The sequence below is a fragment of the Botrytis deweyae genome (genome assembly GCF_014898535.1).
Source record: "Botrytis deweyae strain B1 chromosome Unknown BDEW_007, whole genome shotgun sequence".
NCBI lineage: Eukaryota > Fungi > Ascomycota > Leotiomycetes > Helotiales > Sclerotiniaceae > Botrytis > Botrytis deweyae.
This window is the reverse complement of record NW_024066214.1, coordinates 1,161,555-1,179,085: the sequence shown is the minus strand read 5'-3', so window position 1 is coordinate 1,179,085 and position 17,531 is coordinate 1,161,555. Positions and strand designations below refer to the sequence as shown.

General features: G+C 43.2%; 7 protein-coding genes across 7 annotated transcripts; 5 read left to right on the top strand and 2 right to left on the bottom strand.

Annotated features, from left to right (window-relative positions):
* Positions 1-188: 188 nt before the first annotated feature.
* EAE98_004072 (uncharacterized protein) lies at positions 189-2,627 on the top strand (the record flags this gene model as incomplete). The annotated part of the gene is made up of 1 exon (XM_038951692.1): positions 189-2,627. The coding sequence occupies one exon, from the start codon at positions 189-191 to the stop codon at positions 2,625-2,627; it is 2,439 nt and encodes an 812-aa protein (XP_038812165.1).
* Positions 2,628-3,563: 936 nt separating this feature from the next.
* EAE98_004071 (uncharacterized protein) lies at positions 3,564-5,321 on the top strand (the record flags this gene model as incomplete). The annotated part of the gene is made up of 1 exon (XM_038951691.1): positions 3,564-5,321. One exon carries the CDS (start codon positions 3,564-3,566, stop codon positions 5,319-5,321), a length of 1,758 nt encoding a protein of 585 aa, XP_038812164.1.
* A 277-nt stretch (positions 5,322-5,598) lies between these two features.
* On the bottom strand, positions 5,599-7,456 carry EAE98_004070 (uncharacterized protein; the record flags this gene model as incomplete). The annotated part of the gene is made up of 3 exons (XM_038951690.1): positions 5,599-6,808; positions 6,875-7,294; positions 7,413-7,456. 3 exons carry the CDS (start codon positions 7,454-7,456, stop codon positions 5,599-5,601), a joined length of 1,674 nt encoding a protein of 557 aa, XP_038812163.1.
* Positions 7,457-7,647: 191 nt separating this feature from the next.
* On the top strand, positions 7,648-8,086 carry EAE98_004069 (uncharacterized protein; the record flags this gene model as incomplete). Its single annotated transcript, XM_038951689.1, has 2 exons — positions 7,648-7,756; positions 7,905-8,086. The coding sequence occupies 2 exons, from the start codon at positions 7,648-7,650 to the stop codon at positions 8,084-8,086; spliced, it is 291 nt and encodes a 96-aa protein (XP_038812162.1).
* Positions 8,087-8,291: 205 nt separating this feature from the next.
* Positions 8,292-9,501, bottom strand: EAE98_004068 (uncharacterized protein; the record flags this gene model as incomplete). The annotated part of the gene is made up of 3 exons (XM_038951688.1): positions 8,292-8,873; positions 8,929-9,056; positions 9,117-9,501. 3 exons carry the CDS (start codon positions 9,499-9,501, stop codon positions 8,292-8,294), a joined length of 1,095 nt encoding a protein of 364 aa, XP_038812161.1.
* A 567-nt stretch (positions 9,502-10,068) lies between these two features.
* Positions 10,069-11,145, top strand: EAE98_004067 (uncharacterized protein; the record flags this gene model as incomplete). Its single annotated transcript, XM_038951687.1, has 2 exons — positions 10,069-10,256; positions 10,320-11,145. 2 exons carry the CDS (start codon positions 10,069-10,071, stop codon positions 11,143-11,145), a joined length of 1,014 nt encoding a protein of 337 aa, XP_038812160.1.
* A 1,561-nt stretch (positions 11,146-12,706) lies between these two features.
* Positions 12,707-14,041, top strand: EAE98_004066 (uncharacterized protein; the record flags this gene model as incomplete). The annotated part of the gene is made up of 3 exons (XM_038951686.1): positions 12,707-12,814; positions 12,984-13,058; positions 13,223-14,041. 3 exons carry the CDS (start codon positions 12,707-12,709, stop codon positions 14,039-14,041), a joined length of 1,002 nt encoding a protein of 333 aa, XP_038812159.1.
* Between the last annotated feature and the right edge of the window lie 3,490 nt (positions 14,042-17,531).

The following is a 17,531-nucleotide window of genomic DNA, read 5'->3' as shown; positions in this document are numbered from 1 at the left end:
AGCCTCTGAGATACAAAGAGGTGTTCCAAGCTAAGTACATACAAAGCATTCCCAAACTTCCTGATTTAGAACTCTTATCAAACAAAGGGTATTACTATCTCAAATTTACCACGAAAAGTTTCTTCCAATATCTACTAGATGACACTCTTTTGGCTTGGTTCTTCAGAATTGATCATAAACTCGAAAATATGGCATATAACGCATCCCAGAGTACAGTACTTTCGGATGACGATGAAGATGCCTCGGCCTTCGTCAACGAAACTTATAGGCCATGTAGAATACTCTATGTAATGACCGGCACTGGTGTGCATTCGCTACGAAACCTCGGTCCAAATTATCGCATACTACTTGTCAAATCAAGATTCATTGCTTCACTATTGAAGAGAGGAGTCATACCTCATTTTGGCTATGACTGCGCATTATCTTACGGAGGTAGAGAGTTGGCAGATAATGAGACATTGGAAAGCTGTCGCATTGGGGATGAAGCAACGGTAAATGCTGTTGTGTGGGAACAGAATGCTAACTCGCCTGGCTTCTCGGGCCATGCAATTTATTCAAGCTCAAGGATCAGACAGGAAGATGAGCAGAAGACCAAGCAGTTCAAGCGCGGTAGAAGTTCATTGGACTTAGCAGAGGAAAATGTATTTGAGGATCGAGTACTTTGGCGTGCTCCAGCTTCGAAAAAGCAAAAGTCAGTTAGATTTGCTGAGCAAGATGATGCTATTCCCAACCTGCCAACATCTTCGCCCCAGTCATTGCCTTCACAAAATCCAAGTCCAGAACATTATGTCATGTCAGGGGTATTAGAACCAACAGATAGACCTCTGGAGTTCCACGATAGCTTGGTCCGAGATAGTCCATTAAGAGGTCTTCAACGAAGGCAATCTCTTGGAGAACTGCCAGGACCCATGATGCCAAAAACGCCTTTCAAATCCCCAAACTTTCACAGTAATTCCGCACGAAAGCCAGAAATACCGATTAGTGCTTCTTATGATGCTTTTTCATATCCTATTACGCCCCGAGACGCTTCTAGAAGAGATCTTCAAAGAAATTATAACCTATTGAGACATTCGGATAGAACTCCTCACCGCAGAATGGAATACGATTCCTCTTCAACTGCAGTACGTTTTACTCCGAGAATCCAAAATGGACATTCACTGACGTCCCATTCTTTTCCTGCAGTACGAAACACCGTGTATGTTCGACCTCCGGGAACTGGGCCAACATCTGGATCTTTATCTTCATCGCCGTTTCTTGGATCGTTAAATCCTGCTCACGTAACAACAACTCTGCCTCCGGTTCCATATCAACCATTGTTTCCTCCTAACTCTCAGGAGATACCTTCATTCAAACCAAAATCACCCATTCGACAAAACCCTTCATTCAAAGATCCTCTAGCATCATATGCGCCATTACCTTCGGGTTCACCATCAATATCAAGCTTATTCATTCACAGGTACCTTTTGTCTCGACGTTCAGATTCGGGTTCCGGGCCAATACTCGAATCAACTCCAACATCAACTTCACCGCATCAGCCATCAGTTCCTTACTTTTTAAGGTCCACACCATCATCTATTCTCCAATCATTGAATTCGTACTTCTCAACACCATCACCGTCACCCCAGCCATTTCAATCACCATCTGTCCTCCAAACACTGAATTCATACTTTTCAAACACATACCCACCTCCTCGGAAATATCCTCCTTCGCAGACACCATCCCACAGCCCTTCATACACCCTACAACCTACGAATTCTAACTCGATGGACTACGATTACTTCCGAGCTGCGCGGTCTAAAAGATCATCCTCACCATCAGAACTCCATCCATTAAATTCTCCTCTTCCATCACTACCGCCGCATCCACCTCATATCAGGGTTGAATCACCATCAGTAACAATCTTTCCGTATGGCGGTCAACCTTCAAATATTCAATGGGATGAATCAACATTTCCATTACCATCGACCAAAGCAGATTATCTGCAGTATCATCCTTTTTCCAAGTCGAATCTAAAGAATAAACCTCAACCAGAAGCACCTGGAAGGTATCCCCCACCACCGCCACCACCGCCACCAACTCGTCCTATTCGCTCAAATTATTACCATATCCCTTCCCCTTCTCGTCCTCCTTCGCCTAACAGAAAAGAAAAACAAAAACAATCCCAACTCCCTCGCAATCCGTCTTTTTACGACTACTATCCTCTTCGATCAACATCTATTTCCGATCCTCTAGCTGCATCTTCTCTTCCAACACCAGAGCCTACACCCCCTCTCACCTTCAATGAGAGTCCCAAAAGAACATCACGAAATCCTCTCGCAACAAAGTCGACTACCTCAAACCAATCATACTACTCTTCTCACTCTCCCCTTCCAGCAGGATCTTCCCTCAAAGGCGCAATCGCAGTTCCTTCGCTTGCACACGAGATGCTACCAGAAGATTTCCTAGGCTATCGGACAGTAAGGCAACTTATAGAACTTCAAGGATGGGAAATGAGCCAGGGAGAATGGCGATCTGTACGGGAAGTGTTGAGAAGGTGCCAAAATGGGGAGAATGGTGCGAGGGGTAATATCGAAGTACTTGCCAGGGGAGTGGTTGAGTTGGAGAAAAATGGTGCTTGGATGAGTTGAGAAATTAAGGTTGTAGGTATCTATTATATGTACAAGCGAGATGGGTTGAAACGGGGATCTTACCTACATATATGGAGTTTGATGGATTATCTCGTGATGAATAGGATGAGGCTAGGGAGGAGAAAAGCTCGTGAACGTCGGCGTTGTACATGTCGCAAGATACACATAAGTTGAACCAATAAGGAAACGGCAATAGTAGGAGCTGTTTAGAAGATAGATTATCTGTCAGATATCAAGAATACCCCGGGGAGTGAATAGAACAGAGCGCAATAGATTCATTTTCAATCATTGTTCGTTTGGTATTCCACGAATGTGAATTGCAAGCATATCAATACTCAATAACTTTATCATAACTTACAGTATGATTAAGTAGTATTCTACTCATGATTGCAAGAGTATAGGGCTACACTATACCCTCCTTCACATGAATAGATACTTTCTAATCAAACCTATAGATTCACAAGTAATGAATATACAGCATAGAATCATTCAGATGAATAACGCAAATCACTGATCCCTCATCTACTTTATCTCTCATCCTCATTCTCACCCTCACCTTACCCTATTCACAAATCTTCGTTTCCATTCATCTGGATGAATGCCACATCATATCACATTATATCAAATCACATTATTTCCAATACATATATATAAGTTCTACCCATGCGAGAACATTTTCTCTCTTCATCTTCATCTTGTTCAACATCTATCTCAGCTTCTACATGTACATGTAAAACATAGTAGTATCATAAAGCACCATACATTCCTCTCTTCTTAGATATTTTCCCACAAATACTCCTATCAATTTCACGTCGTGTCTTCTTCCAATATATCTCCATCACTATCCACTATCCCATTCCTCACCAAAGAAATAATATTAAATTTCTTCACCTTCACACCCCCCTGGATTTCTTACACCCTCCCCTACATCACAAGATGCCATCCTCACCACCGCTCCAAGACCCCCGACCCAAACCCAAACCCAAACCCCCTCATCGAGCCTCCGAAACCGAAGAAGAAAGAGCTGCTCGCCACCGCGCACATCATGAAAAACGACGTCAAGAAAGGAGGTCCACTCCCCGATACGATGATTCCGAGCGGGGAGATAGGAAGAACGAGAGAGGTGATAGGGGAAAGAGTGATAAAACCGAGAAAGAAGAAAAACAAGGACTTTTCAGTAAGAGTCGAAAGAGTATTGGGAGGGGAATTATGGCGTTGGGGAAATGTGTGGCGGGGAATGGGGTTGGAGATGGAGATGGAGATGCAGAGGAGAAGGGGAGGAGGGAAGAGAGAAGGGATGTTGGTGATGGTAGAAAGGGTGAGGATGAGGAGTATAGGAGGAGACGAAGGAGACGACGTAGTAGTGTGGGGGAAGATGATTATGAGGAGAAGAGAAATAGAGATAGAGGTGATGGGGAGAGGAAAGCTCGAGTTGATGCTAAATTTCCTGCGCCAGAAGACAGACCAAGAACCGAGCGAGATAGAGATACGAGGGAGGGAGAACCTCGTAAAACTACACCCCTAGCTAAATCATCACCCTCGCTCCCTCCTAAAACCCTATCTCCCACAGCAAAAGAAAAAGAAGCCCAAATCCTCGCAAGAGAATTCGAAGAACGCAATCTCGCCGAAGCAAAAAAGCTACACATCGCCCAACGAGCCCGCGAAGAACGCACCAAAGAGGAACAAGAGAGGAAAGCCCAAGTTCTCTCAGCCGAGAAAGCTCAAAAAGAGAAAGAAGAACGCGATCGTATCTCACGAGAAACCCTCTTACTCCAGCGCGAAAAGGAAAAGGAAAAAGAAAAAGAAAGAGAAAGAGAAAGAGAAGAAAATCTCCGTCGCGAATCCATCCGTAAAACCACCGAAGAGCGACTCGCGCGGGAGAAGAAAGAACAAGAGAGAAATCTGACTCTCCAAAAAGAACGAGCCGAAAAAGAACTTCGAGCTCGAGAGCAAGAAAACACTCGACGCATGCAAAAAGAACGAGCGGAAAGAGAACATCAAGCACAACTTGCGCGAGAAGAAAAGGCACGTCAAGATCGAGAACGAGAAAAAATAGAGCAAGAGCGAAAACGTCAAGAAACTCTCCATCTCCAACAAAAACAACAAGAACTCGAAGCCCACCGGCAACGTCAAGCACAAGCACAAGCACAAGCCGAAGCCCTCCGCAAAGCCGAAACTGCCCATCTCCTCAAACTCAAACTCAAACTCCAACAACAAAAACTCCAAGCCCAACGCGCCGCTCAAGAAGCCGAAATCGCAGCTGCAGCTGCTCGGAAAAAAGCAGACGCAAAAGCACAGGCAGACGCAAGAGCAAAAGAGAAACTCGCCGCGCAAAACCATCTCGCCGCCCAACGGCTCGCGCTCACCCTCGAGAAACAGCGCGTCAAAGCGCAAGCGCAAGCGCAGGCGCAGGCCCAGGGCGGCGCCGCAAAAACCCTCACGCCCGCCAATCTCCTCGCGGTACCCCAGCAACTGCAAGCCCAGCCCCCGAAATGCATCGGAAACATGGAGCGGACCATCCTCGAAGGCTACGTGCCGATGAGCAGCGCGGAGCTCCTGGCGCGGGATATCGCGCTGGGAGTGGTGGTGCCGCCCCGACCCGTGCGGTGTATTGGGAATATGGAGCGGACGATTTTGGAGGGGTATGTGCCGATGAGTGAGGAGGAGATGAGGAGGAAGAGGGAGGGGAGGTGAGGTGATAGATATGAGAGAAATGGAAGGGGTGAGGTGAGGTTGTTGAGGGTGGGAAGGAAGGGAGGGAGGAAGGAAGATAGAGGGGAGTTGTTATTGGTTAGCCTGAATATTAAATTTTCGATATGCATGATGTTGAGATCAACCGCGTATTTTCCAACACCTAGATATGTTGTGGTTGATTCAATTCAATTGAATGGTATCTTTGCCTTCATGCCTGTAATATACCTATGCATACTCCTCAAGACGCCTGTATCCACCTAGTCCGCGACCAAAATGCTTAACACCTAACCTCAATCCCACCCCTACTGACCGTCAAATACTTAACCCCCTTGTAAGGCTTAACGCCCTCGCCAATCCCTCTACTCTTTCTCGTGTCAACTGTTAAACTCTCCACTTTAATACCACTGGCCAGCCACCCTTTAACCGAGAAACTAACTGCTGCGGAGCTAGGCATCAGAATTTTATTCTGCGCTACTTTCCTTGCATCTTTTCCTTCGTTGTTTGAAGCATTTTCTACCTTTGCTTTCTCTGGAGCGCTTTGATATGTTTCTGTATCGTAGTCATATTCACCATCAAGTCTGAAACCATTTCCATCATATTCTTCTTCGGTTGACAACGGTCCCACAACTGTACATCGTAATGTAGCTCCACCTGCTACCGCATCTCTAGCTGGTATATGCCATTCCAGATTCTTTTCACCTGGGTTATATGTTGTATCGCCTCTACTTGCTTTGATCTCCGAAAGATTCCGTACATCAGCTGGTAGTGGCACTGTGACTACTAAATCTTCGATGATGGGTGATGTGCTGTTACCAGTACTGCCACCGAAATTTCCACCGAGACCACCGCTAAACTGTGATGCAGCCCTGCTTAGTTGTCCTGCCGCATTGCTATTGCTTCTCGAGCTCGAACCTGAAGATATGGAAGAATTGCCCTGGCCAGAAACCTTGACAATGAATAAGCGAACCTCGAAATCTGATCCGGTAGGACCAAGACTAGTTTTGACTTCAATATTGACGGGTAATTTTAGATGAGAGGCATTAGTAGTACCGGATTTTCCGCCCGTAGAAGGAAGTAAATCAACTTCATATCCAGCTAGAACAAATCGTCCATCAGGCGGTACAAAGCTCAACTCCCCTGGCTTTTCTCTCCATCTCGCTAATCTGACACACGGGTGGAATACTGGTAATTCCATAACACTACTAACGTTTTGTCTACCGGATGGTGTGGATAAATTCAAGAGTAGGTCTGGTACTCCAGAGATTTTTGACGTAAAAGCAATAGTTCCACTGGCAAACGCAGCCAATGGACGACCAGACGGCGCAAGAGTAACAGTAAGTGTTTCAACCAGATCCACATATAATTCATTCGAAGTATGTCGTACATTTGCTCTTCTCCACGGTAAAGCTGGTGTATTCGCTGCGAGTGATCCCGTAGACGACAATCCAGACATGCCTGAACTAGAGGGAGTTGCAAAGCCAGGTTTCCTATGGTAGATATCTTAGTTATGTTCCGAAACTTCAACTGCACCCTCTAAAGATATATCTACGAACCCAGGAATATTAATGCCCCCCAAGAACTTCCCAATCCACCCCTCCACCTCCACCATATCCCTCAACGCATTAGGTTCCGTCGAGCTCACCGTGCCCGCATCGCACATCTCATTTAGTAACTGAGCCACTACATCATAGCTACTCTCTATCTTTTGCGCCAATAGCGGCGCACCCACAAATTCCTCTAACACATCGATAACACGGTGTAAGAATTCGAGGGCGAGGAGAGGTTCGATTTCCGAGGAAGATGTGAGACAAAATAATAGATTTGAGTGAATGAGATTAAAGAGTAGAGTGGGCGGAGATGTGTTTGGGAGATATATTAGACTTGGTCTTGGAGCTGGATGAGCGAGGTAGAGAGGAAGAAGTTGTGTAGAGGAGAGGGGGCGCGAAGTGTAAGTGTTTTGGAGGAGAGGTCGACTGTATAGATGATTAGTATGGAAGCTTTGGGGTTTGCGAACCTGGGAGCCAGCGAGTGAGGGAGCAGAGAACGAGCGAAGCAGTGAAGCAAATAGGATTATTTGGTGGAATTACTCACTTGTGTTCATCATAGATATACAATGCCTCAATAGCACCGTTCATGATTTCTATTTAAGAATAATATCAAGACATTTGCATTTGGTTTGCAACTTGTAGCTTGAACAATGATGAATGCATGCTTGCGAACTTGCGGGGCGGCCCGCAGCGGGAAAGCGGCCGCCTCTATTTCTCAAGGTCATCAAGCTTCAATAATGTTTACACGGGTGTGACAAACAGCAGCAAGAACACTCACAATGGCACCTAATTCCGCACAAAGTCTCGATCGACAGGAAAGACTCACGGATGTGCTAAAAAGGGATGAAGCACAATGGAAAGATGACTGTTTACCGTGTCGACTCACTGGTATATCTTCCTTCTGTTACACTGCACCTCCTCACTCCCTCCCTCATTTCTTCCCCCAATTCTCCTCTTCCCCTTGATTTCCATTCGCCTTTTACATTACGAGCCTGCCAGGCTCCTATCTACGCAGCACAAACTAACACTTCCTCAGGATCCTTCGCATTTATCGGCCTCGGAATCTACAGTTACTTCTCCGGGCAATCCCAATTAAAGGCCCAAGAAGCGAAGATTTTAAAGAGCAAGTCTATGTTTGGTATGAAGAGTCGGCAAACTGGTATTACTGGTATTGCATTGACACTCGTTGGAATGGGACTCTGGCGACTGAAAAATTAGGTGCCTCTGACTATGGGACGAAAGAATCTTATGAATGAGGCATGGCGTTTGGGAGTTTCGGGATTCTACTCACTCGGAATGAGATGATTTCACAAGAAAAGTTGCGTTGAGAGGATAAAGGATGAAAAAAATATATGTTCTATGAATCGCACAGTGGTATCTACAATAACAATACTATACAAGTGATGTACGCTCGATGGCTCGCTCAAGCATACTCCGCAACAGCCTGTCCTTCGCCGGCCTCCTTCGTCTCCCAATGTCTTTTCTCTTTTCGCAATTGCATCTTCACAAAAGCCATGGTGATGCAAACCCAAACGAAACCGAAACAATATGGCAATCCCCATCCGACTCCGAAACCAATATTCTCGGGTAAAGTCATTATGATGACTGTTGATATAATGGCAATGCATACGAGACCGATGCCCCAAAACCACGTTAAAACCATCATCATACGTCGAAATATGGGGCTGACTTCGTATCGTCTTAATACATTGCTTCGATATACGACTCCTCCTTGACCTTCGACTCCACCAGCATCCTCGATGATGGCCAACAACGCTGGACGCCAAAGTTTTCCCTTCTCTGTCGACGACATGTTGAATGGCAGTGGCTTCTTTCGCATTGTTTGGACCGCAGAAAATATGAACATGAACCCAAACCAATAGCATATCGTAGGGGAAGGCATAGCGCATAAGCGCACCCATGGGTGGTGTGGAATAGTTCCTATGATAAGTTCGAGTTCCACGAAGGTAATAGCGATCATGAAGTTGATGTGGAGGAACTCAAGCTGGGAGGATTTGTTAGCGACAAATTGAACCCATGGAATGACTTGTGCAGCTTACCATTCCCCATTTAGTCCATCCTACTGGTCTCCATCTCGGCGCTGTTTTGGCGCGGAAGAGTTTCAGGGATCGGAAACCATAATGTGCGAAACTGATCATTCCATATACACTTGTTATGATAGCGAAGACTAATTGTATAAGATTAGAACCGGTGGAACATTTTGCAGGGTGAAGAAAATAGGCCTTACTATCTTGTAACTCTATGTTTGTTCCAAAACTCAAGGCATAGTAATATGTAATCGGCAGACAAGCCAGGTCAAGTGTTACGATGATAAGTCCAACCCATAATATCGTTTTCCTCCTTCGATGTGGTGTATGTAAAGGAGGCAATGGTTCTCTTAATCCAAATGTTTGTGAAGGCGCCGAATTTTCACTTGGTGTTTGAAGATGGTGTGTTGATGATTCCGGCGGTTGAAGGTGTGGCGTGTTTGTGTTTAATTCGTCTTGTGTATTCCTCCTCTCTTCTAAATTCTGTAATTGTGTAGTTGATTCTTCATTATGATGCGCATCTAAATGATTATGATGCTCGCTCTCTTTTATCTCCTCATCTGTGAATGCATTGAACTCCGGCATGTTGATGAAAATCGATTATGCACTTTCCATGGATTCCGGTATCATTCGCTGGAAGGTCAAAAAAAGCAAAACAGTACGACAATGAACGAATGAGAGGATTATCAAGTAACGATTCACAGATCTTTGAAGAATTTCAATGGTTGTTATAAATTGTGTGTGTATGATAAAAAGATTGAAAGAGAGGACTCCGGAGTATTTGATACTTACGAGTATCGTTACCACTGAAGAGCAACATTTCTGCTACTTGGTGTGAATCGTGATCACACAGCGTCAGGTATTGGATGGATGGCTTTGACATATGTTGGGTGATGATGTAATTGGTGATCCTCCATTAAAAAGAAGTGGTTTTCCCTTTGGAATCCACGGACCATATCCTTTTGATTGGTGTTATCCGTCTGGGAACCATTTATCCGCAGACCAAGCCTTCTCAAAATCAAGACTTTCAGCCTTGGCTAAAATTGGCTCTGCAAAGGGTCTCGCTAAGGAAAAACGAGTTTCTTTGGAAGGTTAGAAGCTTGGATTGGTTTGGAGGTGTCAATATCCACAGCCTTGTACAGTTTCTACATCATGGCAATTACTATCATCGCACCAGTTTCTGCTGCGGTACCCTATCACACTGAAGATGAGTCTGATCATTCTGATGATGGAGGTGTTGATATAGAAGGGGATCTTGATATGCAACTGTCCAAACGGGCCAAGCATCAAAATATTGTTACTCCTGGTGAAGTAATCACAGATGATCCTCAATGGATGAGGTACACACATTTCTTACTCTCTGTGGTATTTGCAACTATAAGCATAGCTAACATTCTTCTCAGAGGTCATGGCACATATGTTGCGCCTGCAAGTACAGAAATTATAGGAACCGTCGCAGGTACAGTTCAAAAGACGAATAAACTTCTCTCAGTTCGACCATTACGCGCCCGCTATACCCCAGAAATCGGTGATCTTGTTGTTGGGCGAATTATAGAAGTACAAAGTAAGAGATGGCGTGTTGATATTGGAGCTCCGGTTCTTGCCAATTTACCATTATCTGCAATCAATCTTCCAGGAGGCATTCAAAGAAAGAGAACAGAAACCGATGAGCTTCAAATACGAACATTTTTTTCAGAAGGAGATTTACTAGTTGCCGAAGTCCAACAATTATATCAAGATGGAAGTGCCAGTCTACATACGAGAAGTTTAAAATATGGAAAGCTGAGGAACGGTGTCTTCATGGCTGTCAGTGGAACTGGTGGAGGTGGAGGTGTGGTTCGAGCTAGACGACAAGTTTGGACCATCGATACAGCACACAACGGTGGGAAGGTAGATGTTATTCTAGGAGTCAATGGATTTATCTGGATTTGCAAGACGGTCGAAGTAAAGGAAGGGGAAACCTCAATCACAAGAATCGAGGAAAGTGTTAGCAACGCAGCATATTCAAGTCAGAACGACGAAATTATTCCCGAAACGAGGACGGAGATTGCAAGGATAAAGGGGGTCATTCAACTGTTGGTGGAAGAAGGACTGAGGGTTGACGAAGATATGGTCAACAAAGCATATGGAGCTGCCGTTGAGGTGGATGAGGAAGACGAGGGCGAAAGTAGTGCATATGTCGGAGGAGAAATAGGCAAACGAGTCTTGAGTCTAATAAGCACAACATGAAAAAATAATTAATATAGAAGAAATCAAAGTTGATCAAAGTAAATACGAGTCAGGGTCAAAATGCCATGCGTGCGTGCGTGTACTGTACTGTTTGTATACTTTGTACGAAACGTTGAGAGAGATGAATATTGAAATGAAGGAAGCCGAGGTAAGACGAAAATAATTTAACGAGACCGACTGCTCAACAAGACTATGGCAAGACGGATGAAAAGACTCGTACGATATAAAGGGAAAGGTTAATTGCACGGGATGGGATGGGTTGGGATGGGTTGGATTGAAGGCTTGAAGCTCTTAAATTTTTTGCTTGTTCTGGACTCCAGAAGCTCCGGAGACAAATTGGGATTCGGAGATAATATTTCGGTTAAGGACGTATCATCTTATCACAACACACATTCTCAATGCACTTCATGCACATAATTATGAATAATGCACGAGTCTCCGGTACGTTGGACTTTGTATACCAAATTGATCCAAACAGTCTCAGACAGTCAACTCCTAAGTTTTTCATCTGGCAATCCACATGTGTGAACCATGCATAAATGCTCTCGCCAAGTCTCCTTTGAGCCAATCGTCGTTATTGCCGAAAATAGTTCCTAAGATAGAAACAGTTAGATGCCAAAGTCCGAATCTCCCATCTATGTAATAGGATAAGGCTGAATAAGCATCAAGTACGAGAGTACTCTGGAGTCTGTACGTATCTACTATCTAGGTATCAATATTGACAACTCCGGTCTTTGAAACTCCCACTCTATCTGGGCGTGGAATTCATCCAATCATCGATATCTCCGAACCAACTGTGAACCCTTTTCGTGCTCTTGCTGAGTTCAAATCCCTTGGGCCATGGATTGATTTCGCAACCGCATTTGGTTCATCGGAGTTAGTCCGTTGACTCTCTCGCTCCAACAAGGGTGCTCCATCTTTCCTCCGACGTCATGCCCCTTTGAGTTCCGGTAGATTCCAGAGTTTCTAAGCTCCCGCCGCTATCAAATTCTTTTTTCGCGATATCCGATCACCATCGAAATCTTAACCGGGGCATTGATCAAGTTTTTGCTGCGTAGAACAAAATGGAAGACCAATCACGTGCCCACCATCACCGGATTCTTTCCCTTCTGGGAAAGACATGTAGTTTCGGAGACTACTGACGAAGTATTCTATTTTGACTTTGGCCCTATGGAGTGGATCGTAAACATGCGAAAATATGTCATGGTTTTCGGAGTTTGGAGTTTTGCTGAGAATATTTGCATGATGTTAGGAAATATTCACTGGGTCTGGGGTCGATGGCAACTTGAAGGTTTTGGTATATATACATGAGGTTTGATCTCGTTTTTTATATTCTACTTCTCTATCATCAACAACAACATCATCAACATCATCAACATCATCAACATCATCAACATCATCAACATCATCAACATCATCAACATCATCAACATCATCAACATCATCAATACGATCATCACTTCAATCAACAATCAACTCTTCACATCTTCAATACTCACTTCTCAATCAATAATCAATACCACCTTTTAAATCTTTTACATTTAATACTACATCTATCAAAATGGTTGATTTCACTGTCTTCAAGGGTTCCAAGGAGGGAAAGATCGTTAAGGCTACCACTACCAGAGAGATTGGTCCCAACGATGTCTTGGTCAAGATCACTCACTCGGTAAGAAATGATCCCTCTCCATGATTCCATCCCATCTCAATGCAATTGCAAATGCAACAATCCACCATTCCCAAAGTTGCTCGCATATGCAACCAAATCATTCACGTCTTTTAGCTGCTTAGCTGCATGAAATATTCTCCGATCATACCACTGACATCAGATTTTATAGGGTCTTTGCGGTACCGATGAGCATTACAGACATGCCGATATGGCTCTAGGCCACGAGGGTGCTGGTGTTGCAGCTGTGGGTACTCCTTATCTTCCCGCCTTTTCCACTCGCCTAGCGGGATTTGAGAATCTTGAGCGGAACCATCGCATAACGCAATGGCCACTGTTCATATTCCATCTTCCTTCTAGACGGGGTCCGGAAAATATCATTCTACAAAACAATCACTAATAATTCAATAGGAAATTGGATCTGCTGTTAAGAACATCAAGAAGGGTGATTCCGTCGGATGGGGCTACCAACACGGCTCTTGCAATGACTGCAAGCAATGTCTTACTGGTCACGAGACCCTCTGTGCCGACCGTGTCATGTACGGACAAGCCAACTTGGACCAAGCATCCATGGGAACCCACGCTGTCTGGGATGCCGGATACCTTTACAAGCTCCCAGATAACCTTCCCCGCGAGTACGCTGCTCCTCTCATGTGCGGAGGTGCTACCGTCTACAACGCTCTCCGTTCTTTCAACGGTGGTGTCAAGCCAAATGAGCGTGTTGGTATAATCGGTATTGGAGGACTTGGTCACTTGGCCATCCAATTCGCCGCCAAGATGGGATGTGAAGTCGTTGTCTTCTCTTCCACCGATGCCAAGAAGGAGGAGGCTCTTTCCCTCGGTGCCACCGAATTCGTCGCTACCAAGGGTGTTTCTGAGCTCAAGGTTACCGCCCCAATTGATCACTTGATCGTCACCACCTCTTTCCAACCAAACTGGCATCAATTCATGGATATCATGGCTCCTCAAGCAACTGTCTACCCATTGACTGTTTCTTTTGAAGACATGAAGATCCCATACATGCCAATCATCATGAACGAGTTCAAGATCCAAGGTTCCTTGGTCGCTGCCAGACAAGTTCACAGAGATATGGTTGCTTTCGCTGCTCAACACGAGATCAAGCCAATCATTGAGCAATTCCCAATGACTGAGGAGGGTATCCAAGAGGCCATGAAGAAACTCGAGGATGGAAAGATGAGATACAGAGGTGTCATTGTCGCTCCTCAATAAATTTGAGGTGTGATGAGATGCGCGACTGAATGATTATATGCTTGCATTGGAGGGGATACTATAGACTGGGATGGGTTGAATTTAATGACATGGAGTTGGATATCTGGATGGATGTAATGATAGCGTTGGGAAAACTTTTAGACTTATAGATATTCTCTTATACAATATATTATTGTTAAAACTATACTTTCTGTTCCATACTTTTTTGATTGCATTTCCTTATCACGGATGAATCGTGTTTGCATGAACTTTCTGCCTACTTGTCTATCAGCTTCCTTCCTTCCTTCCTCACAGCTTACCTACAACTTATACCTGATTTTCCACCCAACCCCCATTTTTCCTCGATCCCAAAATCGTGAAAGAGAAAAAAACAACACATAAGCGAAGAGAATTAATTAGATCACAGATTCACAGTACCTGTCTCGAGCCTGCGTAACTAAGAGAGAGAGGTTCATTAAAATCATATATTTGTTGAATTATTGGTTGGTGTTTAGATACTCTGTGTTTAGATACTCTGTGTTCTGTGTTCTAGCATCTTGCTATGGGATAGGATAGGATAGGATGGCTTGAGGATGGATAATTTGGTTGTGGTTGTGGTTGTGGTTGTGGTTGTGGTTGTGGTGTGGTGTGGTGTATGACTAGGTAGGTAGTAGGTAGGTAGTGGGTAGTAGGTATTGTGTGGTTTGTAGTTTGTAGTTTGTTGGGGGGTGGGAGGGTGGTTGGAAGGGTGGTGGAGTATATATGATTGATTGAATTGATTGTGTATTCTTGTTTGTATTAACAATTTATTAATTCAACAATTTAATAAATAGTTTTCTAGTATCAAAACTTGAGCATGAGAATTTTTCTCGAGGGGAAATGAATAAACAGAAGATTTTTATTGATGTGTTAAAAGGAGTAATCTATAATCTAGAAGTTGAAGCTGCGTTTCCAAGAAACCAATACGCGAGTATTTCATTTAGGTATTCTTAGGAGTGCTCTATTTTGTTTAGTATGTGTGTTGTTGGATATATTTATATTTGTACTTATATATATATATATATATATATCTCTTCTAGTACCTACCTACCAGACTTTGAGAATACTATTAAGATGAGAAGAGAAGAGAAGAGAAGAAATTATTGAGCATTTAATCACTTGACTATCTGGTTAGCAACTTCAATTCGAATAGAAATGTTTCTGCTATTTAAATTATACGTGAAGTTTATACTAGACGAGAGATGTGTGAAAGTATCTATCAGGTGTTTTATAATATAATAGTAATAATCATAATAATAATGATGATCAAACCGGAAATTGTGATATCGGCTTTACGTTTACAAGAGGTATTTTCTATATTAATGACTAGATATATAATTTTATACAGACAGCTTCTCTACAGATTCACGAAACTTGATATAAAATCTTGAATTTATATGTATGTGTGTGTGATTACTGTGATGATTCAGTATTTTATTATAATAACAGTCGTAGTGTAGTAAGGCTAATGCAAATTTCTGTATCCTTGTTCCGGAGTCATACTTAGATCTTGAGAATGGATTGGAAATTCAGGTGTGTGATGTGTAGTTGGTTTCGTTGTTTACTACTCATTCATGTGTAGTGTAAAGGTTCTGAGATCTTTGATGTACATAGCAACATAGTAAGGTGAGTTATTATCACTTTTTTGGTTTACTCAAGTATTGCTTTTGATGCATATTTTATTGTTCATATGATATTCATTGAAATTTAAATAAATAGTTATCTAAATATGTAAAATGTCAGTATCAAAACCATGCACAGAGTTGTTTATCCCTGAACCACAATTTTTCGCTTCGAAGGGGGTTTTTCGAAGCGAGATTTTTCACAAGTTACTAGTTATCCAACATTGTAAACATCTTAACCAAAGACTAATCATATAAAAAACAAAATCAGAGCTATAGATAGATTATATATTTAAAACTGATAGTTGTGACTCATAATACCCCTCATGAACAGCCGCAGGGAAATAATAATATAAAGTTCGTTCCTATTCAAAGAACGCTGGTATTAGAGGAGCGGAAAGAATAGCGGGAGAAATCGTTTAGAATCCTAATTCCCGGCCTAGCGATTCTGTTTTCTTTGAAGGAAAATTGAGGTACCTGGATAGGTAGGTAGTGTATAAATTGTATGTAGATAAAATGCACAGGATCAAGTAAAGTAAACAACCCACACCATGTCGAAGAAATCCACGATTCGAAAACTTCGCGAAGGAATCGTCGATTATCAATTAATAATACACAAGTATACTTCATCATGAACCCGTATTTTAATACTATCCCGGGAGTTAGTTTAGGATTCCTTCTTATTCTTCTTGCGATTTTGGTACGTGTATGCATGTCTACGTAACCAATCAGTGGAAATTCTCACAATTCCCGACCTTCTATTCCAGACTAAATTACATTCTCCCTATCTATAAGTCCACGGGTATTCGCGCTAATCTTCCACTTTAATTCAAGCTCCTAGCCAGTGTCCTTCTCCCAAAATTCAGAAACGACCTGTGGATTATCGGTTGCTGGATCGAGACTTCCTTGAATCGAATCGCGTCTGCTCTTCGCGGTCTATCATTGCGTGTTCGTGGAAATGCAGATGGGAACCGAGATTGAGAGGTATCGGTGGATAGGAATGCGATTAGGATGGTGGATTTGGAGAGGGGTAGAAGGGGCATAGCTGGAGGTGATGCGCATGTTGAGGAGAGAGTCGCGAGTTTTGATGGCGAGGAAAGTATTTGATGGAGAGGGGGGGATTGGGATATGAGTTTTCTTAAGCGTGAATGGGTTGATGGAATGAATGAGTTGATTGGTGATCTGTCGGCTTGGGTTCTGTTTTGTTGGGGATGAGGATATATTGACGGTACATTGAATCTTCTCTCTTTGCCTGGCCGCGAAGTTTCTATGTATCTCAATCTCTCTTTTGCTTTGTGTAGATACTATACACTATCTTTTCTCAACAGATAATTGCAATAGAAGCTGTCTTGAAACAATAACGATATAGTAGATCCCATTTGATTGCTTCACATCAAATCTGTTGATTCTTCAAATACCACTCCTCTCCCCTCCACTCTAATCAACTCATACTACACTAGAGAATGGCTGTGAGTTCTTTAAAGCATTTGATTGACTGTTAAGGAAGACTTCAAGCTATACTTCTAACCTCTCTTTTCTAAGACCTCATTTACGACCCCCTTCTCCGAATATTTCAAATGAGACTGTGTGATATTTCATAGATACGCTTTAAGATATTTTCCAGAACTCAAAGGAAGCCCAGCCTATATCCTTAAGTGTTTTTTCTCTAGGGACCTCAATTGAGGATCAATCTTTGAGTGGTATGCTCGTTATCTGGCCCCACCTAAAGAATCTCGAATACTACGAGGAACGAATAAATATGGTATAAGTGTGGTAATATCAGTTCCTTGACTTTGAAGTCATCCCATGAATCTGTACTCTCGTTGCTAATTACCGAGCTTATGGTCGAG